At 40.8% G+C, this 26790-nt stretch overlaps 1 protein-coding gene across 1 annotated transcript; it reads left to right on the forward strand.

The window, feature by feature from the left end:
- Window positions 1-244: 244 nt before the first annotated feature.
- On the forward strand, window positions 245-3270 carry LOC108987557 (cytochrome P450 CYP82D47-like). Its single transcript, XM_035690513.1, has 2 exons — window positions 245-1335; window positions 2410-3270. The coding sequence occupies exons 1-2, from the start codon at window positions 325-327 to the stop codon at window positions 3034-3036; spliced, it is 1638 nt and encodes a 545-aa protein (XP_035546406.1). The 5' UTR covers window positions 245-324; the 3' UTR covers window positions 3037-3270.
- Window positions 3271-26790: the final 23520 nt, after the last annotated feature.

Consider the following 26790-nt stretch of genomic DNA (forward strand, 5'->3'; position numbering starts at 1 on the left):
AGGAGCTGTAACACTACCCTATTTTTATTGCTTATTCATATCAGGATGGCTTTCCGTTTCGTCAGTGTATTATTTATTGTAAATCATAGAGAATAGGCTATCTTGACTGGACTAGAGACTTCACGTGAAGCGGACTTGGAGATAGACACTTGATATGACAGCGCGCGAAAATAAAGCCACATACAATGCTCCTCGTTAATAGCACTCTATAATTTATGATGTTTTCTTTATGTGAATCATAGAGAATTGACTAGCAAGCAAACAAGATACGGAACTTTATGGGATTTTTGCTTTGTGGAAACGGTGTTTGTCGAACCTACAAATATGACTCAAAAAGAAGTATACGCCCTCATCTCTACAAACCCCCATCCCAAAACAACTATGCTCTTTGGATTCTTGTCTTTCACTGCTTTTATGGCCATCATACTTATCCTATTTCTCTCTTTCTTATTTCTACTTTGGATACGGAGGAGAATCCAAAAAACTGCCTCTCAAAAAGTACTCCCACCAAAAGCAGGTGGTGCATGGCCTATAATCGGCCACCTCCACCTATTAGGAGGGATGCAACCAGCCCATATAACCTTAGGTGACATGGCCGACAAGAATGGACCAATCTTCAGTATCAACTTGGGCATGTATAGAGCTATAGTAGTAAGCAGTTCAAAGATAGCTAAAGAGTGTTTCACTACCAACGATAAAATCTTCGCCAACCGTTCAAAAACTTTGGCGGCAGAACTCATTGGTTACAACTATGCCATGTTCGGATTCAGCTCGTATGGTTCCTATTGGCGCCATGTTCGAAGAATAACCACTCTTGAGATCCTATCAAATCACCGTATCGAGATGTTCAAACACATCCGAGAGTTAGAGGTAAACACGGCCATAAAAGAGATCTACGAGTTGTCGGCCAAGAACAACAACGCATTAGTGGAGATGAGAAGATGGTTCGGCTATGTAACCCTAAACGTTATGTTTATGATGGTTATAAAGAAGCGATTTGCTTGGATTGTAACCAAGGATGAGGATGAAGAAAATTATCAATGTCGAAATGCGATGAGAGATTTCTTCGTACTGACTGGGACATTTGTAGCATCAGATGTGCTTCCATATCTAAGATGGTTGGACTTGGGTGGGTACAAGAAGGCAATGAAGAAAACTGCAAAAAAATTAGATCATGTGCTTGAAGGATGGCTTGAAGAACACAAGCAAAGAAGAATTTATGGGGAGGTAAAGAAGGGACATCAAGACTTTATGGATGTGATGTTGTCTATTTTCGTTGATAGTGAAGTGAATTCAAGTTATGACGCTGATACAATCACCAAGGCTACTTGTCTGGTATGCTTTTGATAACCCTATTTGAGTTTATTGCTTTGCTTTATATTTATTGAATATAAATATCATTATTGATTTGCGAAGCAGACTGATTACGAGTATCCTTTTTTTTTTTTTCCTAATTATCCATTGGAGTTTAACATACAATCAGGGAATTTTTCTATATCTTCATGAAAAAGAATCCAACTCTCTTGTTATGATAACTATAAAAGGTAACCTCCCCAAAATTTCAATGAATTTGTTGGTTTTGTTTGTAAAAATAAAATGGTAGATTTCCCGGCCAGCTTGGGCAAGGGTGTTGGAAATATTCGTCTAGTTCCTAAAGTCAACCCAAATGGATAAGAAAAAAATTTAGGTCGTACTATTCACTTATTTTTTACACATCATATATTTTTTAATTTTTATTATTATTTTATTAAATATTTAATATATGAAAAATAATAGAAAAATTAAATTATTTTAAAAAGAATAAAATCAAAAAAAAATTTTAAAAAAATATTAAAATATATTAGAATTTAAAAAAATATGATGTGGGAGTCTGAAAAAATTGTGTAATGCTCAAATAAGTATACGGAACTTCATATCCTCCTAAGATTGCATTTAATATTTACTAATACTCGTCCACAAAAAAAAATTCCTTTCCTTTTAAAAAAAATTATTTATTTTTTAAACACAAATAAGTCCGGACTAGAAGAGAGCACTCATAAAAAATTTGAAGGAGAAAAATAACAAACTACAAAAGCGAGAGAAAATTGCAAGTATTTATCATTTATCATAGGCATTGTTCTTTATTAATCTTTCGTGGGGAATAGTTTCGTTGAGCTTTATTTTAGTTTAATATGGTAAAATTATAAATAACATATGGATGGTGCTACTGGGACCGATAGTCCCAACCGATAGTTAACCGATGCAGTGTATTTTCAGAGTTTTTTTTTTTATCATTTCTTTCAAGTATTTTTTTTACATTTTTAAATACTTTTTTTTTAATAAAAAATATACATAAATTAAATAATAATTACTTTCTTAATCACTAAACATTTCCCATAACCATATACATACATGCTGAGACTTTTGCAGGGCCTCATCTTGGCTGGTACAGATACAACGACGGTGACAATGACATGGGCGCTCTCTCTACTTCTTAATAACCGAGAGGCTCTTAAGAAAGCCCAACAAGAATTAGACCTCCAGATTGGTAGAGATAGGTTAGTGATGGAATCAGACGTGAAAAACCTACTCTATCTTCAAGCTGTCATCAAGGAAACAATGCGTTTATATCCCGCTGCGCCACTCTCTCTGCCGCATGAGTCTCTTGAGGATTGCACTTTGGCTGGTTACCACATCCCAATGGGCACCCGTCTTCTTGTTAATCTATCAAAGATTCATAGAGATCCACAAGTATGGACAGATCCAACCGAATTTCGCCCAGAAAGATTCCTCACAAGCCACAAAGATGTTGACTTTAAGGATCAGCATTTTGAGTTCATACCATTTGGTAGTGGGAGGAGAGTTTGTCCAGGAATCTCGTTTGCACTACAAGTTATGCAGCTCACACTTGCTAACTTCTTGCATGCCTTTGAAATTACGACAGTACCATCAGATGAACCAGTAGACATGACTGAGAAAGTCGGACTTACATCCCTGAAAGCCACCCCACTTGAAGTCTATCTCACTCCACGCCTTCCTTCCTCAGCATATGCATGATCATTTGAGTATATGTTAAATAGGTACAATATTGCCGAGGAGTTTCGTAATGATCTTCATGCACAAGGACTTTACGTATATTAAATTTTCTTCTTTTTTTTTCTTGTTTTTATTTTTATTTTGGCGTGTTCTCTTGTAAAAGTACACGCACCTATCTTATGTATAGGAACATTAGGGGATCTTGTACCACAATTTCATAATTAAAGTTTAGTAATTTGTTGTTTGGAAAATTTATTGTACATGTCCTTCGAGTTGACATTTTTTCAAACTAATCCTGACGTTTAAAAAGATCCAAAAAGATCTTAGGGTAATTGTCAATGCATTAAAATGATACTTCCATCCTATAGGAAATCAGAAAAAAGTAAGGGATACTAGTTTTTTGCACTAAACTATGTGTACCTATCATATAGGAAACCAGAGTAGCTAGGCATGCAAATTGGATTTGTTCTCCAAGAATTCTTAAGATATGCAAGAAAACCATTTATTTTTTTAGTCTCATTTCTTATGAAAATGATTATTTTCTGTTTAATTGAATTGATTCTAAATTGCTATAAATTTTAAATCGTTACAAATAGTTATTTTCGTCACAAATGACTTGTCATAATTTTTTTTTTAAAACAGTGTGATATATATTTAGAAATATAAAGTGGGCTCGCAATATTTAGCGAACAACTATGTTGACGTCATGTTTAGCATGTCTTTGGATCGGGTTCCAGCAATTCGGATTTTCGGATTTTCACCTGCATACTTAAATAAACACGAAGAGTAGGCCCTTGGCGGTTGCTAGGGAGTCTTCGATGCTAAAGTCAATATATTTTTTTAATAGTTTGTGCGTAAGTTTAGAGAGATCAAAGAAATTTTCTCGTACTTGTGGATCGACTAATATACTAGGATTCTAGTCGGGACAGCTCATTCCTAACTTTGAGGGGCCCATGTCATTTTTACTATTCATTTAGTCATAATTATTTAATGCGGCGTGGCTTCTGAGGCAGCGTCATTAATGCAGCATGGAGTCTAGGGAGTGGCGCCATTAATGCGACGTGCCCCCTGACTCACTTTACCTAGAAACATTCCCTGTTGATCCTTTCTATGCCTGTTGTCAGGAGGTCACAGGTTGATCTCCGTATTTCCCGCCCACCTGCCTAGGCAGGTTCCCAATGGTAGTTTGTCGTTGGGGTAGTGTCAGGGCAGTGTGTCCCATCCACCCTTACTATTCACTTTCCCTATGCGGGGGTTGCTTCGTGGGTGGATTTTACTCGTTGGGCCGAGTACTCTGCAAAGGCCCACTAACTCCTTTTAAAGGGGGTCGTTGGGCTTGGCTGGGCCTGGTCGAGCTCTTTGAATTACTTCCCCAGTGGCCCCTCGTGTGCTTGCTTTAAGGGCCGATAAGGGGAAAAATTTCCTTAAAGTTACCCCTCTAATTCTTATCGGATCAGTCCGATGGGAATTCATTTTTGCCTTTGCCTTTACGCTATGCACTTTCTCATTGACGGTGCTGCTAAGATGATTTTCCCAACAAATGGGTGGTTACTATTCTCCCAGCTATTCTATTTGTCATGTTCCACCCTCTAGTCCATGCACGCGTGGGTTTTTTGTGATTTTAATGAGGTAAGGCAACGGTTCCCCTTTCGACTTTATTGACACATTTTTTAGTGGTCAGACTTCACACTTGATTACATCCGTTGAGTCCTCTCCGCTTTAAAGGGGTCAGGCGGCTTCTTCTCTCCACATCGAGTCGCACAGTGCATGCTGAAAGATTCGTGCATATCTTTCCAGCTTCTTTAAGTGCATGCGTTCCCACGAAGTTGGGGATGCCAACCGTCGATGGGGTCTATTTAAATCTCCCCTTTCAATGTTGGAGCCCATTTTTCCATCTCTTCCTTTCTCAGAGTTTTTTGCACTTCTTCCCTTTCTCTTCATAGCTCCCCCTACATGTACCCCATTTTCCCTTCTTCTGTTTCCATATTTTCATGGCTCCCAAGAACTATTCACGTCCCTCCCCTAAAAACATAAAGCTGGCCAAGCCTCCTAGTTCTTCACGTGTTCTCGAGGGCCTAGACTCTGCTGAGGTATGCAACGAGTCATAGAGATTTGATGGGTTCTTGTGGCGGTTAGTCGTGACTCCTGGTGAGTTGGAATCATTGAAATCAACTTATAAGGTGTTGGCATTGTAGAGTTTGAGGTGTCGTCTCCCAATGAAGGCACCGTGGACTCCAAAGGGTATGTGTCGAAGGTGGCTGTGTATCCTAGCATGTTCTCCAGCAGCCATAGGCTGTCTTTCTACCGTCCAGTTCATGATGTGCTTGACAACCTACACTTGGCACTTGCCCAACTCCACCCAAATGCGTGGAGGATCTTGGTATCATGTTATATCATCTGGTGGCGAGAGCTGGAGGAGGTAGGTTCTGAGTTCCCTGACCTCACCTTGCGTGAGTTTCTCCTTACTCACACTCTTCTAAAGCAGAGTGGCAACATTTGGATTTTGAGATCTACTCAAGTGTTGGCTAGTTTGGAGCCAGCGCTTCTTCTTCTTATCAGATAGGGGATGGGAGTTCCCAGTCGGTCAGGCCAACCAGTGTGACTATCTCATTCCTGCCATCAGTGGGGTCGTGGGCGATGAGAAGAGCTCCTGACCCTTGGCAGCTCCCTATGAAGTGGGCTAGATTGAGGTCGCTCATGCTTGGGTGAAAGCCCACCCGCATGATACTTCCCCCCCTCCCCCTGGGGCCAACGTGCACTTTGCTAACCGAAATGTACCGCTACAGGCGACTTTACCCCAAGTCCATAGGCGAGGTAGGGGAAAAAACCCAGGTGGGAGTCTTATGCCAAAGCCGACTCAGATGAAATGCCCATTTTCCCATCGGGGCAATCTTTAGTTGCGGTGCTCATTCAATGGCCAAAATCGAGGTCATCGAAGAAGGTGGTGGTGATTGTATCGTCTCCTCGGACCGTGCCCCCTTCTTCTCCCCCATGTGGGGAGGGTGGCTCTAATCCTTTCCAGCTAGTTCGAGCAGATCCACCAATGGCCACACATGAGCAGCACGACGAGGTTCTCCCAACCATCTTAGAGGCTTTTTCCCTGACGCCGTTGGGCAACTTGGGGGTCATGGACCTTTCGCTTGGAAAGGAGTTGCTTTGTATGTGATTTTGTGGGGTACTTTTGGACCGTCCTAATCGGGATTCCCAGATAGGTCCCTTGTCTCCCGACATCGATCTCGAGAGGGTTTTCTTACCCTTAACCGAAGACCACCCTGCCTGGGGAGCAGATCGCCTTGATTGGGTTTCAATCATGGATTCTCCTGTTGCCTGTTCTCCTGAAGTCGAGGTTGTCTCACCCGAACCTAGCTTGGAAGGAGAGAGGGGTGATGACATGGTGTTTAGGAGGGAGATAGCGAGGGCTGTGTCTTGGGCTGAGGGGTTTTGGCAGATACACTCGAGACTGAGGTCGCGGTAGTGTCAGCGAAGCCTCTGTTGTTATGGTTGACGCTGGGGCACCGTTGCCCTTCTCGTACGCCATCCCGACCTTGGCTTCGGTGAAAGTAGGGACTGAGGTCCCAACATTATTGGCAAGCATTGACACTTCTCTACCCTTCACTGACACCATCCCGACCTTGGCATCGATGAGGTTGGTGCCGAGGTGGGGGCAATAGTAGTGGGGGAGACCGATGGAGCCCCCCCTCAGGCCTATTTCAGATGTCCTGGCTAGCGAGGCTCCAGTAGTTTCCATAGGCACAAGGGTTGGAGAGATTCCTTAACTTGCCGTGGGAAGTCCATCCCCATAGGGAAGTGATGGCGTGGCGCTTAAGGACCCTTCTAAGAAGAGGGGGTTGCCCCAGGACTAACAGTAGGCGGGGACCATCACACCCTTGTCCAGGACATGGCTAGGAGGCTCAGGGAGTTCTTCTCCAAGGTCCGCTATCAACTGCCATATCTCCTTTTAAGCTTTCTTGGTGACTTTTCCTTCGTTGCTAACTCAAAATTTTTGTGGCAAGGTATAGGGCAGTTGGCGGCATTCATTGTGGACGACTGGGAGGAATTAGAAGGTGAGAATCGGGCACTCTGATCTTTGGCTCCGTTGACCTTGTGCTATGCCGAAGAGGAGAGGGAGAGAAAAAATGAGTTGGAGGAAACCCTCGTCAAGGTGCAGTTTAGTTAGCGGCTAAGGTAGAAGAGGATATTCAAGCTTCATTGGTGCAAGGCCCAACTTAGTCCAACTTGGAGAGGTCTTGGGAGTCATTCGATTGCCAGTAGAGGGAGCTGGAGCAGCTGTAAGCCAACAATGTGAAGTTGCTCAAATAGCACGACTCTGACTCCTGGTCATACAAGTGGTTGGAAGGGAGGTTCGAGGAGGACTCCAAGTCTCTGCAGAGAAAGAGGGAATCTCTCAAGGCCAAAGACCATAGAATGAAGGCCTTGGAGTTTGAGAAGACCGAGGCCGATCGTGTGATAGTCACCCATGAGCCCACCATCTAGAGAGCCGAAGCCACCCTTCCCTGACTACACGAGAAGTTGTCGCACGTCTGCTTAGTCTGCAACGATGCTTAGAATTACGGCTACTTGGAGGGCTTGGAAAGAATGGGAGATCATGTGCTATTGAATTCCCAAAGGAACTTAAGGGCACTAAAGTGCAAGGACTCCCTTCAGACCCCGTGGCGCTAAAGCGCACTCTTGGACAAACCCCGCCAATGACAACCCCGTCCGTTGAACATTTCCCTTCCTGCATCGATGTGTTTCTTTTTCTTTTGTTTGTAAAGTTGTGTACATTATTTCCTTTACTTGTAAAGAACTTCGTCCAAGTATTATTGGGCCCCCTTGCGGCTATTTGCTCATGCTCATGCTTTGTATAAATTTAACTTATCACTAAAATTATGTCTCTCTTTTCCTTGCCATTTGTTCTACTCTCTTATTCTTCTTCTTCTTTGGTGTTGGCCTGGCAGGCCTGATGTGAGGGGATAAGTCAAATTCATGGAGGCATGGTAGATGAAGGCAAGGGGCAAGGAAAGTCCATACGAACATGGTGCCTTGCTCACCTTGATCTTCCTGTCAGCCTTGTAGACTGAAGGATGGGTTAGGCAAGTCCGTGGGAACACGGTGCCTTGCTCACCCTAATCTTCTCATCGGCCTTGTAGGTTGAAGCAAGGGTTAGGCGAGTCCGTGTGTAAGGCCCAACCCAGGTCCATGAGAGCCCAGCCCCTGAAATTATTATTTTTTTCTTGAAGAGGTACCGTTTTGGTGAGTTTTTCCCCTTTCTTTTAGTTTCTTTTTCCTTGTATCTGCTTCCTTTTTTTCGAGTATCCCTCAGTTTTCTCTTTCTCCCTATCCCTCATCCCCGATACATACTCCCACTCCCCTATCAGTTATCTACAAGTGGTTTTCCCTCACCCTCATTTCTCAAAACAAATTAACCCTCACTCCGTTGCTCTCCATTGATTTTTCTGCTCTTAGGTTGTTGCCGAAAGTTTGTTTTGGTGTTGTGATTTTGGGTATTTCTAGATTGAATCACCAAGGCTTCTAATACTGGTGATCACCATTCTCTCTTTTTCTCTCTCTTTAGTTCTTTCACTTATTTTCTTCATGTCACAAGTTCCCTCACTTAACCCTCTATATCAGTGGATTGGATTCGGTAGCCCTCTAATTTTTGCCATAGAAGACTCAACTGTAGTTACACCATACACAGCCACGCCGATAACCCCACCTCCCTTCCATTCTTTGTGTTTCCCGTAAGCCATTATTCTTCCAAATTATATTTGAAATGTAATTATTTTTGGGTTGGTGTATATTAATCGCAAGGTAATAACCTAGTCTTAGGTAGCGGTATATTTTTCACAAAACCAACAGATCGTCGCTTCAGTAATTGTGCATGGTAATTACAAATGCTAGTCTTGAAGCCATGGTTTATATAGAATTTCTTTTACCCATGTCGAATGGAATGTTGTGTTGTTATGGTATTTATGAATGAATTAGTGATTTATATGAAACCTTGGTGGTGGTGTTTGGTGTTGTAGAATTGTGGTGGCTGAATGAGGTTGATGTTATGATGTAAATGGAGTTGTTGTGACTGCTTAAGTTGTGTTGGTTGGCGATTTGTAGCTAATTGATTGCGATGTTGGGATTGTTATATTGATGGTTTGAGTCCATGTTTACCGTTTTAGAGTTTGTTTTGCAGGTTGATTGTTCTTACTTAATATTGGATGACTTAGTGATGAAGTGTATTGAATTAGTTGTGCTGAAACTATTGTAAGTCAGGTGGAGTTTTGGGTTTGACTTGTAGGCTGTTTACGATTGGTGGGATAGCGTAGTATGTGAAGTAGTTGAGTTACTTTTACACATTGAGAGGAAATGGGTGCTGATTGGTCATTGGAATTGTTGGTTTGTGGACTGTTTAATGTACTTAACTAGTTTAATCTTAGTCTATCTTACTCTTACAAAGGTGGAATGTTCTTAACTAAGTTAATTGCGAGTGTAGGTATTAACGTGTGAGTAAATATTCTTTGTTATAGGTTATTGTGACACGACTTTATTACAAGCCCAAAACGTAGAGATTACACTGCAAGAGTCAGGTAAGCGGGGTTTTTATGCTAGATTTGCATAAAAAGGAAAATGAACTGAAGTTAGTTTGTAAAATGTGCATGATATGTTTTTAAAAGAAAACGTGAAAACAACTTCAGTATATGTGTTTTGCATTCACTCATGAAAATCTATATGATAGAGAAAAATGCTTTTTGACATGAATAGTGTGGACACGAGCAATATTTGACATGTTTCTGAAATGTACAAAAGAGCGAATATGAAAATTGAGATTTTTATACATGTGATATGAAATGTTTTGGATCAGTTATTGATCATCTGAAAATGATATGCACGTGGTTTCATATGATATGGATATGACAAACCTTTGGCATACTTATTTGTTTTGATTCTGATTCTGAATTTGGTTCTGATATGACGATACTGGCTCACGTGATATGTTTGGTACCAACATGATATGATATGAGTGCTCCCACTTTGGAAACAAAGTGGCTTTTTATGTGTTATTTCCTGTGTGCACACTCGAGGCTCCGAGATTGAAAAAGAGGAAGTTTCACAATATGATACTGTCTGGTTTGGCCACTAGGGATAGTACAACTCTACCATGTGGTTAAACATGGTATATGATACGATACGATACAATACGATATGATAAGATGAAGATGTTCAGTCATGTTATGCCAAAGCGTTTTTGAATATGAAAATGGTTTATGAATATGAAAAGATTGAAAAGTTGCTCTGATTTTTTGATAATACATTTTGAGATGTGCATATGAAAATGAAATGTTTTATTTCTGCATACTGATCTTTCTAAAAAGGGCTTATGTTTACAAATTAGTATATGTTTTCTGCTTACTGAGTTGTTGATAACTCACCCCTTATCTTCAATATTTTTCAGATGATATTGATAACCCAATTGGGGGTCAAGAATAAAAACTGGTGCTTGACTAGATATGGATAGAAGGTCGAGTACATAAGGGTACCGTTGTTAGTAGAAGGGTTTAACTTGAGTATTTGAAGTTCTTTATGTCATTTTTATCTATTGAGACTTAAAAATGTATAAGTTTATTATGTTGATGTTATTGGGAGATTGGGAACCCCATTGGTTAATGTTATTTTGTAATGATGACTATGGTGTTTACGTTATGGTTATTTGGAAAATATGAGATTGTATACTATTTATGAAATCTTTTAAGTTTTTAGATGTTTTGGGAGACAGGTTTGTAAATGACAGGTAGTAATTCTCCGACCCATCTTAAACTGGGGCCTCAATATGGAAGGAACTGAAGTCAAGCAACCCTGCCAGTGCCTTCCCTGCCAACTGAACATTCCCTTTCTTGTATCAACGCATCTTTTGAGTTGTGGAGAGAATGGGCCTATATCCTGTGGGGAGAGAAGTCGGGATGCCTTAGGCTGAGTCTTCCTCTTTCGCCTCCCTGGGAGGGGGAGAGGTAGAGGGGGGGCCTGAGCTACCGCGTAGTTGAGGATTCTTCTCGCTCAGGCTTTTCATTTGGAAGAAGAGGAGTTCGGCGAGGATTCTGAGACATTATTAGTCTAGTGTTCTGTAGTCGGAGATGGCGTTATGTTGGGTAGTCGAAAGACCATACCCGCTCTCCACTAGGGCAGGGGTTAGGACGCCTTAGGTCAAGCCTGTGCCCCCTTTGGCCCCTGAGGAGGTAGTTTTTCGGATGGTTGAGAAAGTGGTTTGTCCTTCGCCTTGAGGCAGGTGGGGATGTCCAGTGTACAGTTGGACAAAATAAATAAGTTAGTATAATTGATCCTTAATCTACGATTACAAAATTTGTAAACGTGGGTTGTCTTGTTGAAGGCGTGAGGCGTTAGTCACTCGGTGTCTCGTTTGATGGAGAAGGAGCAAGGCGAGGAGCCCGAGGTGTCGCTCATTTGGGATTCCGTTGTTGGATATGGCATTTGTGTCGGACTAGACTCTCTCTCTGTCGGGGGAGGGGGATGGATGGATGTCTGTGGTCGGATAGTAGACACTCGGCGTCCTGTGGTCTTGGACCATGTGCACCCCGCAGCCCTTCAGTTTCAATTCTTGCATATAACACTCCCGCACTAGGACCTGTTCTCCTTAAATTTCTCCCCCCCCCCCCCCCGGGGGGGAGGTCGGGAGGTTCATCTTCAAGTGATAGGTCGATGTTACCGCCCTTAAGCTGTTGAGGGTGGGTCTCCCGATTGTGGCGTTGTATGACGAAGGAGCCTTCACCACTTAGAGGAAGTCGACCATGAAAGAGGTTGTCGAGGGGTAATTGCTTGCCAAGACAGACAGCGTAATGGTTCCAATCGGCTGGACCATGTCCCTAGAGAAACCTTTTAGTGGCATAGGGGTTGGTTGGCATCAGGAGGCATCTATCTCCATCTGTGTAAAGGCTTTCCAGAACAGGATGTCGGCTGAGCTGCTGTTGCTTATAAGGATCCTCCTAGTGGTGAAGTTGGCGACCAGTATTGTCACATCTAGGGCATCGTCGTGCTGGTAGAAGACCCCCTCCTCCTTTTCCTTTCCAAAGGAAATGCTCAGGGCTAGGTTGCTTCTTCTGTACTTGGTGGGGCAGTACTCCGCCAAATACACCTCTTGGTATAAATCAGCTGGTCTAGCATTCACCTGTCACCCAGATGTTGAGGTTGCGCCACCATCGGAAAACCATCCCGCGATGGTTACGATTTCCCCCAGCGGTGGCCTTTCTTGGTGTTGTGCGCTAGGACGATCGTGCTGGGGTCCCTACGTAGACACTCTTTCCGTCGGGCTCCCTTCCGTTCTTGGCCTTCTAACTCTCTTTGCACTTCTTTCCCGCCATCTCTACCTCCACTCCCATTCTGGCCTCCAAGCGGAAGGGTACCTATTCTGTTCCCTCTTTCAAGGAAAGGCAATATTCAGTATTTTGAGTGGGGGACTGGTGGTAGGTGCAATAGCAGCTGTTGGCGCCCTTGTAATTGTCTTCTTGGGAGATTTGGCTGTCGTCTTTCTGGATGGCGAGTGCCTATGGGTCGAATCGAAGCCCCTGGCCCGTCGTAGGGGCTTCTTCTCTCCTGTTATCGCTCGACCCTTTCTCCGGCTTCTCGTGGGCCTTACCCCAAGTTGGCGTATTCCCTTTCCTCTCTGCCTACTCTAGTTCTTTCCTCCTCAGCTCAGTCAAGGCCTGAAGTGTGTCCTCGGCATTGTTATAGTTGTCAGCTTGATCCATGAATTCTCACAGCGTGGTGGAAGTTCTCTGTGGCAATTCTGCCATGAACTGGGATCAGACCGCACTCCTCCCCGGAGCGCCGCCAAAGTTATCTTTTCATCCAGGTCGTCCATAGTCATTTGTTCTTTGTTGAACTTGGACAGATGTGCCTTCAAGCACTCGTCTTCCCCCTGCTTGTTAGTGAGAAGATATGTCGGGGGTGACTTCTTCTTCGGCTCACCATAAATTGTGAGAGGAACAGGCAGGGCAGGTCCCCAAAGCCATCTATGGACCCGGGTGCCAAAGACCCAAACCATACTCTCTCCAACCCCCTCAAGGTCAGCAGGAAAGCCCTGCAGGCCACTTCTCCCAGAAAACCATGCAAAGTCATGTGGGCTCTGAAGGTTTCCTAGTGTTCAAGGGGATCTCTAGTGCCATCGTACATGTCCATGAGGGGCACTCGAAACCTTGGCGGTAGGGGCACGACCATCACCTCCTCGCTGTAGGGTAGGCCTATACTAGTGAGCAATTAGTCTACTAATGATGATGTGCCCATCTTCCTCCTCATCTCTTCGTACGTTCCTTTGAGGTTACGTAGCTCGTCCATGATGTTTTTCCTTACTTTCTCTGCGTCACCTCCTTCTCCTGCGTTCCTGGATCCCACCAAATGTTTCATTGCGGCTATCCTTGCTTCTATGTTTGTCGACGTTGCTTCTTCTTGTCCCCGAGTTGTCTGAGAATGGATTGTCACAAGCATACGAAGGACACGTGAAGTCTATAGATATCTTATAGAAGGCGCCATTATTAACGTCGTGTTTCTCACGCCGTTGGGCTAGGTTCTAACAACTCAGGTCTTCTAGCTTTCACTTGCACACTTAAACAAACACGAAGAATGGGAGGCCTTAGTGGTGACCTGGGAGTCTCCGATGCCAAAGTTAGTATATCTCCTTAGTAGTTTGTGTGTAAGTTTAGAGAGATCAAAGAGAGTTTGTCATACCTGGGGATTAACTCTTATACTAGGTTTCTAGTGGGGACAACTCATTCCTGACTTTGAGGGGCCCATGTCCTTTCCACTATTCAGTTTGTCAGAATCCTTTAATGTTGGGTGGCTTCTAGGGTGGCGTCATTAATGCGATGTGTGGTTTGAGGAGTGGCGCCATTAATGTGGCATACCTTATTGGCTCACTTTACCCAGAAACATTCCCCGTTGAGCCTTTCCATGCCTACTATCAGGATGTCATTGGTTCTCCATATTTTTCACCCACCTTCCTAGGCAGGTTCCCAAGGGTAGCTGTCATTAGGGTGGTGTCAGGGCGGTGAGTCCAATCCACCCCTATTGTCTACTTTCCCTATGCAGGGGTTATTTCGTGGGTGGGTTTTGCTAGTGGGCCGAGTACTCCGCAAAGGTTCATTGACTCCTTTTAAGCGGGGGGCCGTTGGGCCTAGCCGAGCTCTTTGACTTACTTCTGCAGTAGTCCCTCATGGGCTTGCTTTAAGGGCCTATAGGGGGAAAGAATCCACTTACAAACTATAAATTAGGAAATAATTTTTTACTTGATAACTTGCTTAACAGAATACATATTTTCTAGATTTTAAATTAAATTCTAAAATTTAGAGCGAGAGAAAGATAAAAATATAAAATGAATATTAATAAATTAAATGTTCAATAAACATTTGTGACTCATTTTGTCCCCTCATGAACCTGAATTCCTTGAGGAATAAAATGAACATTTCAAGCTCGTGCTAGAGCTTGAAAAGTTGGGTAAGGGGGATCAGGAAAATAATGAGGTATTAGCCGTGGTTCCAATAGTGTAAACCCGGTTGTTGGCGAGGACGAAAGGGTGACAGAGGTGATGGTAACTGAGGGTGACATTGTTGAGGAGGGTGAATTTGTGAAGGAAGGGGATGCAGGGGAGAACAGAGACGATGAGGTGGGTAGTGTGAAGATGGTGACTGTAGTAGATGGTTTGGTTGGAGAGAAGGAAGCGTTGGTGGTGGAGGTTGAGAGGGATTTTAATGGGAGGGCTAGTGAGGGTGTGGAGTGTTTCAATTTGTTTGTAGTCTTATCTGAGGATGAGAATAATGTCTCGGGATAAACAGAAGGACTATGGTTTCGATCTTGGTCCAAATGGGGGAGAATAGCCTTCTAAAGATGTTTTGGTGAGAAAGTCTCGTCGGGTGAAAGCCCAAATCCATAAATTGAATTTATGATTGAAAACATTATGGTGTGGAATGTGAGGGGGTTGGGGACCTCAAAAAGAAGGGTTAGAAAGTTGGTTCGGAAGTATGGTATTTCTGTGTTGGTTATTTCTGAGCTTTTTCAGGATAAGTCAAAATTGCAAAGGTGAGCTCTAAGTATGCAGTTCCCAAATTTTGTTTCTAATATGGATGTGGGGGGAAAATTGTGGGTGTGTTGGAAAGATGAAATTGACATGGATGTTGTTGGTATGACTAATCAATCGTTGACAAGACTTTTTGTGGCAAGTGGTGTTAGCTTGTTAGCTACGTTTGTTTATGCTAAATGCTTTTAGTTGGAGTGGCAGGATTTGTAGGCTCAGCTGGGTGGTATGTCGAGTGTGGGTGTAGCATGGGTGGTGGTGATTGGAGATTTCAATACTATAAGAAGTAATGAGGACGGGGTCGGTGGTAGGCCGAGACCCACTTTGGCTATGGAGGAATTTAATGCTTGTATTAACAGGTGTGGTTTATTGGACTTAAGGTTTGAAGGAAGTCAGATGTCTTGGTGCAATGGTCACCAAGGTATGGCGAGAAGCTGGGCTAAGCTTGATAGAGTGTTGGTAAATATAGAATTTAATTCTCGGTTCAACGAAGCTACTGCCAGATTGTTGGGCAGAAGAACGTCGAATCATTCATGGATTTTTCTTCAGATGGTTTCGAGGACTGAGAGGTATGGCCTGGCCCCTTTCAGATTTCAAAACATGTGGTTGTCTCATGCAAATTTCTTGGAAGCAGTACAAGATTCGTGGGTGGTTCCAATTGATGGTAGCTCGGGTCTTTTGGAATTGGCTAGTAAGCTCAAATGGCTAAAATTGAAGTTACGTAGATGGAATAAGGAGGTCTTTGGTAGTGTGGGTGGTGTTATAAAGGAGCTGGAAGAGAGTTGAACATCTCGACATTGAATTGCAGCCGACTTACTCTGAGGAGCGTGAGGGTGAGTTTCTTTCTGCTAAGGCTGAACTGGAGATGTGGAGTAAAAGAGAGGATACAAGACTTTCTCAACAAGGAAAGAAATCATGGTTGGTTGATGGGGATCAAAACTCTATGTTTTTTAATAACGTTGTTGTCCAGAGGAGGAGGAATTCTTGTGTAAAATTCATGAGATTGCCGGATGGAACAGTGTTAGATTCAATGGAAATGGTGCAGGATGAAGTAGTGGGATACTTTATAGAGTTTCTATCCCACGAGGACTTCGATGAGTTGCCAGATTTGGGTGGTTTATTTGACTTTACTCTTCCTAATAGTGTTGTGTCCAGTTTGTAGGTAGCGCCTGTGGAGGCGGAAGTGCATGTGGCTTTGGCCCCTATAGTGGTAGACAGTAGTCCAGGACCAAACGGATTTGGTTCAGCATTTTATTTGGCTTGCTGAACAAAATTTACTCGTCGTCGTTTATTGTGCTCATTCCTAAGATTAAAAATCCACAAAGCTTTGACAAATTTTGGCCGATAAGTCTTTGTAATGTAATTTACAAAGTGTGTTCCAAGATTTTAGTTGCTATGCTATCTGTGGTTCTTGGAGAGATTATTTCACATGAGGAAGGTGTGTTTGTGAAGGGCCGAAGCATTTTTGAGAATGTGTCACTTACACAAGAAATGACGAAGTGGTTGCACTGAAAGGTGCATGGTGGAAATGTTATGTTGAAGATTGACATGAGCAAGGCATATGACCGAGTTGATTGGCGATTTCTGGAACATGTTCTTCGTGCTATTGGCTTTCCTGAATTTTTTTGCAGGTTGGTTCTTAAATGCGTTTCAATTTTCGATAATGATGCATGGCACGTATAAAGGATTCTTCAAGTCCAAAAGCGGTCTTCATCATGGGGATCCATTTTCGCCGTACTTATTCATTATTGTAGAAGAGGTGCTCTCCCGATTGCTGAAGAAGTGGATGGCTGAAAGAGGAATTTTGCCCTTCTCACACTCGATTGGTGCTCCTCGACTTACTCATTTTCTTTATGCGGATGATTTGGTAGTTTTTGCGAATGCTAGTAAATGGTCTATTCGATGTTTAATGGGTGTGTTGAATGATTATGAGAAGTGGTCTGGATAGCATGTGAATCATGAAAAGTTGGCCATTTTTTTCTCTAAGAAGTTGAGCTTGTGCAGAAAGGGAGAGCTTCTGGTCGAGACTGGGTTTGTGAAAGGTCATTTTCCCTTCACTTATCTGGGTGTACCAATTGTAGATGGAAAACTCAAGGTTAGTCATTTTGGTCCGTTACTTGAAAATATTGGGAAGAAAGTAGCGGGTTGGAAGAATAGGCTGCTATCTGGGGTCGGGGGGGTCGGTTAATTCTCTTACGGCATGTCCTTTGAAGTATGCCTTTGCATTTATTGTCAGCACCTCATGTTTTGAAACTTGTGTTTAAAAAGTTGTAGGGATTATTTGCAAATCTTTTCTGGGGCGAACATAATGGTAAAAGTAAGTGGAAGTGGAGGGCATGGAAGAAGTTATGTGTGCTAGTGGAGGAGGGAGGTATAGGTGTGAGGAATCTAGAGGATGTGCAAAGATCCCTATTTCTTAAATTTGGTTGGAATTTATTGACTAAAAACTCTCTTTGGGTGAATTTTGTTCAGGCCAAGTATGTAAAGAAGGGGCATATAGTGCTTTGTGGTGAGAACAGTTCGGGCTCCCTGTTTTGGAAAAAGATTTTGGAGGTAATACCATTGTTGTTGGAAAATACTATATGGAAGGAGGGAGAGGGAAAATTTGTCTTTGTGGTATGATAAGTTCTTGGGACCTGGGCCATTGTTCCATGGAACTAGTGGGATCGTGGAACCCACTCTTCAGATTCAGGATTTGGTGGTGAATAATAACTGGGCCATGCAACGGCTTCAGGAGTTAATTGGAAGTCAAATGGCGTGGGAGCTAGTGGAATCAGTTGGGACCTTGAAAAATAAAAAAGACTCTTTGTTATGGTTACATGAGAAGAATGGAGGTTTCTCTACTAAATCAGGGTGGGAGGTAGTTAGAGTAAAGGGCCAAAGTTTAACTGGACGAAATGGGTGTGGCATAATTTACTTCCAAAGAAGATATCCTTATGCATGTGGAAGGCAGTTTTTTGTTGTTTAAGTGTAGATGAATAGATCCGGCATATTGGGATTTCTTTAGCCTCTTGTTGTAATTGTTGTTTGAGTCAATAGGATGAGACCTTGGAGCATGTTCTTGGCAAGGGTGAGTTTGCAAGGGCTATCTAGAAAAAGGCATTCGCATAATTGAGAATTCCGTTTATTCCTCAGCAGAGTTGGAAGGAAAGGGTATAAGTGTGGTTTAATCTAGCATCTCAGTAGCCACAAGTGGGTATATTGTTGGGGTTACTACCTAGCGTTGTGGTGTAGACGGTGTAAGGCAAGAATGGAAGGGAGGGCTGAGTTGATCTTTGGAAGTGTGGTGCTCAATTAAAAACTGGGCGGAAAACATGGCTACTCGGATGGTCAAGGTGCAGAGGCTGTCTATTGTTTATGAAGGCATTCTGAGAAAGTTAAATGTTCCGACAATAGAAAAAGCTACCGTGAAGGTGAAGGTGGTACGGTGGGTTAAACCAAGGCCTGATCGTTGGAAATTAAATCTGGATGGGAGTAGCTTTGGGAACCCCGATCAACCTAAGGGTGGTGGGCTGCTTCGGGATTGTGAAGGTAAATTGGTTTTTGGCTTTTCTAAATTTTTTGGTTCTTGTTCTAATAATGAGGCTGAGCTTCGAGTGGTTATAGAAGGAATAAAAATTAGTCATCAGTTGGGTCATTTGTGCATAGACATAGAATGTGATTCTTTGGTGGTTCTCTCGTGGATATTGGCTAGATATTGTACAATTTGGTATCTTTGGGACTATTGGGATGAATTAATGGAACTTCTGGCAGGTTTTGACTATTCTATTAAGCATTTTTTTAGAAAAGGGAATTAAGTTGCTGATGCTTTGGCGAAGGGTGGTGCGTTGGGTGGGAATAAATTGTTCACGGATTGGTTACAATTTCCTCAGGAAATTAGGGGGTTGCATAGATTGGATAAGATGGGCACGGCATATGTTAGACGTAGTTGGTAATTGGATAGGATTTTTTGGTGGGGTTGAGTTTTTGTTGGGTTTCATTTGAGTTCTTTGGTTTTTTGTTGACAAGGTTTCCCTCCACCATAAGTGAGGATTTTTAATAAAATGTCGGATGTGCCGCCTTCTTTTTGGCCAAAAAAAAATAGTATCAAAGCTCAAGAGAGAAAAATTCAACCAACACAAATTGTAGGTGAGGAGGACGACAACATTTACTTGGAATTTGAACATGGAGAAAAGATCAACACACAACAGAGATGGGGAAGAAAGACATTAGAGTGAAAATAATCTAGAAGGAATTAGATACTTTAAAGTTTCTATCCCTTTAATTGAGAAAACGAGATCGATTTTAAATTGACATAAATACCCGTGTATAACTTTTTACAAATACAAATTATTTTATTTATGCTTAAAATTAGGTTTACTTTACAAGAGGGCTACAAATATGATTACGTGATATGCCGTAGGTGACAAATGTTTTATTTAACAACCTTTCCAAGTTTTTTATGAACTTCTTTTCTTAGCTATTTCATGAAGTTGTTTGATTATTTTATTGGATATTTTTTATTGTACACCATTTGGTTAGATGAACTTTTATGCTACTATTTAATCAAGAAATTTTATGTTAATTTTTTTTTCTTTACTTGTTGAGATGAGAAAAAAACAAAAGAAATATTTCAAGAAACCTTATATAGCTCACATAAATAGAGGCTATGTTTACCTACTGGCAGAGTCGTGCATATATACAATGAGCCAAGCATAACATAAATGAGTGCATTCAAAACAGGATCATGTTTACCCCCACAACAAGGTTGTACATATTTGCAGTTAGCCAAGCAAAACATAAATCACTTTGTCACCAAAATAGGTGCACTCAAAACCGATACAACAATTTCACTCTTGTCGCAAGGTCTGAACAGTGGCTACCATTTTTCACTTGTGGCAATGTCAGAATTGAAGCTACCATTTTACACCAGTGGCTAGGTTATAATAGAGGCCACATTATAACATTATATACCCATGGCAAGGCCAAAACAGAGGCTACAATTATAACCCATGGTAGGGCACAGAACCAAAGCAAAAGATACACTTTTGCCTTAGGGTTTTTAGATGCAATGCAAGAACTAAAAAATATACTTAATAGGTAATACATTATGATCAAATAAAAATTTCATACCTCACATCCATGTTTTATGCTGTAAAGATACAGAGTACAGAATAATTGCTCATATCTATACTAGTCATGATAAATGTCATATTTTATTTATTAGATACAGAGAAAAGTGCATAAAATAACCAATGTTGGTTCGTCACAAAAATATGCAGGTTTTCTCAAAAATCAACCTCATTTTGGTCAAAATTTAGCATAGGCAGTACCGCTTACCTAACGTTTGCAGTATACCACCTAAGTTTTGACCACAAATAGTAGCAGTGCCACAAACTAATCCAAAAATATCGAAAGCATGTTAATAACTCCTACCAAAACAAAACCTACCTAATGAGAAATATTCTATCAACCGAACTATAGCTTAATATGAGCCAAAACCCATGAGCCAAGAAATGGACCATAAACAAATAGTCAATCATGGTGCTTGGAGTTTACAATGGCCCAAGTACAATAGCCAAACACAATGCTCCACCAATATATTAGCACAATCTCCTTTAACTTTCGTCACAACGCAAGTCACTATTTACAGCTATATTCCCAACACATCAGAACACCAAATCACTTTTTTCTTTTTTACATCTAGTCCCTTCTTCGGTAACAACATTACAAACAATGGACCCTCCAAACATCAACCAACAATGAATTCACTCAACTACAAATTCCAACATACAAAACAAGGACAACCCAAACTTCTTGTAGGCACCCAGCCTAAGAGTCAAGGAAACTAAACATGGTTATGAGGCTAACGCTCGAGGGCACTTTACCCAACTTGAAGCAGTGGTTGGTTAGATTAGCGAGCAAGGCGGCGTTGTCTAGAGATGCTCTATGACATTGAAAAACAGGTAAAATCAGAGTTTGAGATAGTGAGGAAACACACAAAGGGGGGAGAGAGAGAGAGAGAGAGAGAGAGAGAGAGAGAGAGAGACTAAAGAGTGAGAGAACGAGAGTGACGGTCGAAGTGGCTTACCAGTGTCGGTGACTGGGACAAGAAAGAAGGGTGGTGGCACAAGGCATCCCATGGAGAGAAGGACATCACAGAAAAGGAGAGAGAGAGACAGAGTTGGGCAAGGGAAGAAGAAGGGGAAGAACAAAATCCTCGGGTCAAAAGGGTGCATTGCACCTCTCATTTTTCCTACAGGTGGGCAGGGTTTCACATCCCTCCATTTTATAAAAATTTTGTCCTCAAAATTTGCAAATATCAGGGTCCCTAGGTAGTTAGCAAGGGATCACACAAACATTTTGTATCCAAAATGTACTCACTTATGATATGAGACAACAACACTTACCCCTCAAATAACTACGGGTACTTAACCCATATCTCTTCCTCGAGCTCCTAAGAAGCGTCTATTAAGGATAAGTGGAATGTGAATGAACTGACCAGTATTTTTGTTCAAGAAGAGGCAAGGCTTAAGCAACAAGGAGATCATTTAGTTCACTTTGTAATTCAAAGAGCTAATAAAAAGTGGAAGAAGCCTAAAACCGCAAAGGGTCATTACCACCAAGGAAAAATAGGCCTCCTCAAGGAATTCAGTTTGATGAGGGGACAAGCGGTATCGAGTGCCATTTATATAATATATATGGGTCATGTTCAGAAAGATTGCAACAAATGTAGGACTTGGTTCGAAAAGAAAGGGCTTCCTTACAATCTAGACCATAAAGTCAAATGATAACTCCATAGTCATTGAAAATGGACTCATAGTTCTGATTGTTGCCACTGGGACTTTTATTTATTTATAGACACAAAATCTTGCCTAGATTTGCTTCAGACACTTTATATTCTTTCTATTTCTCTTAATTCAATTTGTTTGTCTGACTTGATCTTGGACTCTATTCCTTCACATTCCATAACAAAAAGTTCATTTTATTTAAAAATACCTCTTTCGTTGGTTCTAGGTATTTATGAGATGGTTTATATATATTAAATCTTAATATTCGGTTTGCTAAAACTCGTCTAACGTTGCATCACAATGTTGGAACTAACCAAAACCTAATCGATGAAAATTCTTCTATCTTGTGGCCCAGACGTTTGTGTCATATATCCAAAGACAGAAAGAAGAGACCAGTATAAGATGTGGTTTTTCCAAATCTAGATTTTACTGATCTCAATGTGTGTGATTTATATTAAGGGGAAACAAACTAAACATACAAAGAAATGTGCTACAAGAAGTGGATTATTACTTGAAATTTTTCTTACATACATTTGCCAACCTTTTGACTCTATATCTTTAGTATAGAAAAGTATTTTATCACCTTTATTGTTGACTTTTTGTTTTACGGTTATATATATTTATTACATGAAAAATCTCAAACAGTAGGTGCCTAGAGGTATTATATAAAACATTGCTAAGGTTGAAAGACAATTGGATAGAAAAGTAAAATAATTCGATCTAATAGAGGCGATGAGTATTATAGAAGGTATGATGAATTGGGCCAATTCCTTTGCCTATTTGATAAATTCCTCAAAAAAATGACATATGTGCCCAATACACTATGCCAGGGACACCTCCGCAAAATGGAGTAGCCAAAAGGTGTAATCGTATAGTAATGGATACGGTTTGGAGTATGTTAAGTAATTCGTCTTTACCCATTTCATTAAACGTAATAAATTTCCCACTAAAGCAGTCTCGAATACTCCTTTAGAACTGTACATAGAAAGAAAACCAAGTTTGAGGCACCTGCATGTTTGGGGTTGCCTAGCAGAGGCTAGAATTTATAATCCAAAATGTATAGGTTTTACAGTCCTACTCATAAGAAGAAACTTCTTGAAAAAAGTAATACCAAATTCATTAAGAATGATAAAATCAGTGGGAGTTCTCAATCACAAAAAATAAATGTTCAAGTTAGGGTGCAAGTCTCACTACTCGTAACCTCCAAAGAAGTTATTGTTCCTATAGTTGTAGAATCATTTGACACCATTAAATAAAAAAATGATTATCAATCACTGTATGATGAGATTATTACCAACAAACCAATTATGAAAGAATCACAAAAAATAACTTTAAAGAGGTGTCAAAGAGAGCATTGATATGCTATTTATGATGATTATCTGGTTTATTTATAAGAAACTCATTAAAATCTATGTAAAAGTAAAGACTCAGTTTAATTTTCACAAGTCATTAGTAATAGTAATTCTGATAAATTGATTAATGCCATAATGATAAGTTGAAATTAATGGACCAAAATTAAATTTGGGAATTAGTTGAATTGCCCGAAGGACATAAAATAGTCTGTTGTAAGTAGGTCTTCAAGACTGAGTGAAACTCTAAAGGCAACATTGAATGTCATAATGTCAGACTTATTGTCAAAGGTTTTCCTTAGAAATGAGGCATTTATTATAAAGAGACATTCTCTTCTGTATCCAAGAAGGACTCACTCAAAATTTTTATGGATTTAATAACCCATTTTGACTTGGAAATACACCAAATGGATATGAAAATTGTTGTTTAGTATAAGAGTTTAGATGAAGATGTCTATATGGATCAACTAGCTAAAGGCTTCTCCACAAAGAAAAAATAATACTTAGTTTGCAAATTAAAGAAGGCAATATATGAACTTAAACAAGCTTCTAGACAATGGTATCTTAAGGAAACATCATTGATAATTGTATATAACTAAATGTTAGTGAGAGCTAGTTTATATTTTTTATTTGATATGTTGATGATATATAGCTCTCCATTTGTGGTCTTGGTTTATGCACAAAACCATAAAATGTATCCCTAACAATTTTGAAATTAAAGATATGGGTGAGAAGGCTTATGTTATTGCTGTGAGAACTTGTCCGAGCAACAACAAACCTCGTAAACTGTTAGGCGAGCAACAGAGTGGGGCGAGAAACCAAGCAAGTAATGATGAGAAATATGGTACGTTGGGCGAGAAAGGACATAGGTAGGTATGTTGGGCGAGAAAAGCTTGGTCGGCACTTGCTCATAACCTGTTCCTTCTATCCCTTGGTAATAGTCCGAGCAAATGCTCAAGGAGGAATTAGATCTGCTTGTAACTTGGATCTGTGATTACAAGCATGGGAATCCTGCACAATCTGAAAATGGAAAACGAGGTCTTGTCCCCATTTATTTTATTTATTTTGTTTCAAGTTTCTTGATTTCATGACATGGTGGATAACTATACAAATCTATAAACACTATCACTACAACACAATTTGTCTTTTGTGACAAAGGAAACCGTCACCAACAATTACCAAAACGTCACTAAAGATATGTGGTGAAGGTTTCAAACCGTCACCACGACCGTTACCTAATGTGCATCACAGAAAACAATTGGTGACGATTTACTGTTGAACCGTCACTAAAAATATTTGTAGTGACGGTTGGAGGTATTCCGTTTGTTTGAGCATTCGAACGTTCACTTTTTTTGTGACGGTTGAGAACCGTCACAAAAAGTAACATTCGAATGTCCAATTGAACATTCGAACGACAGCCCGACCGATTGGCATTCGAATGAGAGAAGTTGACGTTCGTTGATTATAGTTTGAACGTATCATATTTACGTTCGAACGTTTATGCGTCCGAACGTAAATTATAATAAACGTTCGAATATCTGTTTGAACGTTAACGGACCAATGTTCAAACTTTATGGGTTTAACGTTTGGATGTTATTTTGAATGTAAATGAAGGAGCGTTCGAACGCAAGTGGTACGTTCAAAGGTTTGTTCGAACGTTAATCATTTAATCATTTGAACGTTTTGTTCGTTTGAGGGACAGTACGTTCGAACGTATATGCCAACGTTCGAATGTTACCATACAATTTTTTGTATTCACATTCGAACGTTGGTTCGAATGGAGGTAATATTGTATGATCAGCTAAAAATCTCAGACTTCATATTCACATGTTATGTAATAAAGAAACATAATACAAAAAAATTGCTCATATCTACACCAATGATGATAAAATATTTTAGTTAAAGAAAAGTGCAGAAAATAACCATTGTTGGTTTTGTAACAAAAATATGCAAGTTTTCTCAAAAATCAACCTCGGCATATTTTAGGTAAAATCTACTATTGGAGCATCGTTTACCTAACTTTTGCAGTATACTTCTTGAGCTTTGAACCCGAACATTAGCAATGTCACAACCAAATCCAACAATATCGAAAGCATGTTAATAATTCCAACCAAAATAAAACCTACCTAACTAAAACAATTCTATTAACCAAACTATAGCTTAATAAGAGCCAAAATCCATGAGCCCAAAAACTTCCCATAAACAAATAGTCCATCATAGTGTCTCAAATTTACAATGGTCCAAGTACAAGGTCCAAACACAATACTCCACCAATAGATTAGCCCAACCTTCTTTAACTTTTTCCACAACGCAAGTCACCATTTACAGCCATACTCCTGACTCATTGGAACACCAAATCAAATCTTTTACATCTATTCCCTCCTTTGTCCACAACGATATTACAAACAACGGACCCTCCAAACATCAAGCAAACAAAAACTCACCCGACTACAAATTCCAACATACAAAACAAGGACAAGCCAAACTTCCTGTAGGCACCCAACACAAGAGTCAAGAAAATTAAACAGTGGTTACGAGGCTAAAGTTTGAGGGTACCTTACCCAACTTGAAGCAGTTGTCGATCGAATTCGAAAGTGAGGCGACGTTGTCTATAGATGTTCGAGATGCTTTGTGACAATGAAAAACAAGGTCAAATCCGAGTTTGAGATTGTGCATCCACTCATATTTTGCAGGTAATGCCACTAGGTATGCTAGTGGTCCAACGTTTCCCATTACTTGGTACAGTCCAATATATCTTGGGCTTAGTTTTCCCTTTAGCCCAAACCTCTTAACAACCTTCATAGGTGATACCTTGAGATACACCCAAATACCGTCTAAAAAGGTCAACTCCCTTCTCCTATTATCAGCATAGTTCCTCTACCTACTCTGAGTTGTGGCCATCCTTGCGCATAAGCTTGACCTAATTTTCGGCCTATCCCCTAAGTTTCACCCATCTCATCCCAACAATATTGGCGATCCAAACTTCCTCCCATACAGTGCCTCATAAAGGGACATTTGAATAGTAGCCTGGTAACTATTATTGTGTGCTAACTCGATGAGTGAGAGATGATTTTCTCAAGATCCCTTAAAATCCAATACACAGGCTCTCAACATATCATCCAACATCAGGATAGTCCTTTCCGATTTTCCTTCAGTTTAGTGCTCATCATGTTTTGTAAACTCTTCCAAAAGTTGGAGGTAAATCTTTGATCTTGGTCTGATACTATGGTCCTAGGGACTCCATGTAATCTAACTTATCTCCCTTATGTATAGTCGGGTGTGTTTACCTACTATGTTCGTAATGGTGACTGGTAACAAATGAGAACACTTGGTTAACTGATTTACGAACATCCATATGGCATCCTTTCCACTAGGGGTTCTGGCCAATCCAACCACAAAATCCATGGCGATATCTTCTCATTTCCATTAAGGAATAGGTAATGGTTGTAGAATCCCGACCGACCATTGGTGCTTCATCTTTACCCTTTGACACGTAGCACACCTCTCGATGAAGTGGGCGATGTCTTGCTTCATTCCTTCCCACTATAATCTCTTCTTAGGATCTCGAAACATCTTCGTTCCTAAA

This window comes from Juglans regia, chromosome 6 (assembly GCF_001411555.2).
Source record: "Juglans regia cultivar Chandler chromosome 6, Walnut 2.0, whole genome shotgun sequence".
Lineage (NCBI taxonomy): Eukaryota > Viridiplantae > Streptophyta > Magnoliopsida > Fagales > Juglandaceae > Juglans > Juglans regia.

Bases quoted from the DNA above. Each gene is read 5' to 3' on its own strand.
- LOC108987557 (XM_035690513.1), top strand. From the start codon at position 325: ATGACTCAAAAAGAAGTATACGCCCTCATCTCTACAAACCCCCATCCC. The intron at 1,336-2,409 runs GTATGCTTTTGA...AGACTTTTGCAG, and splicing joins TCACCAAGGCTACTTGTCTG to GGCCTCATCTTGGCTGGTAC.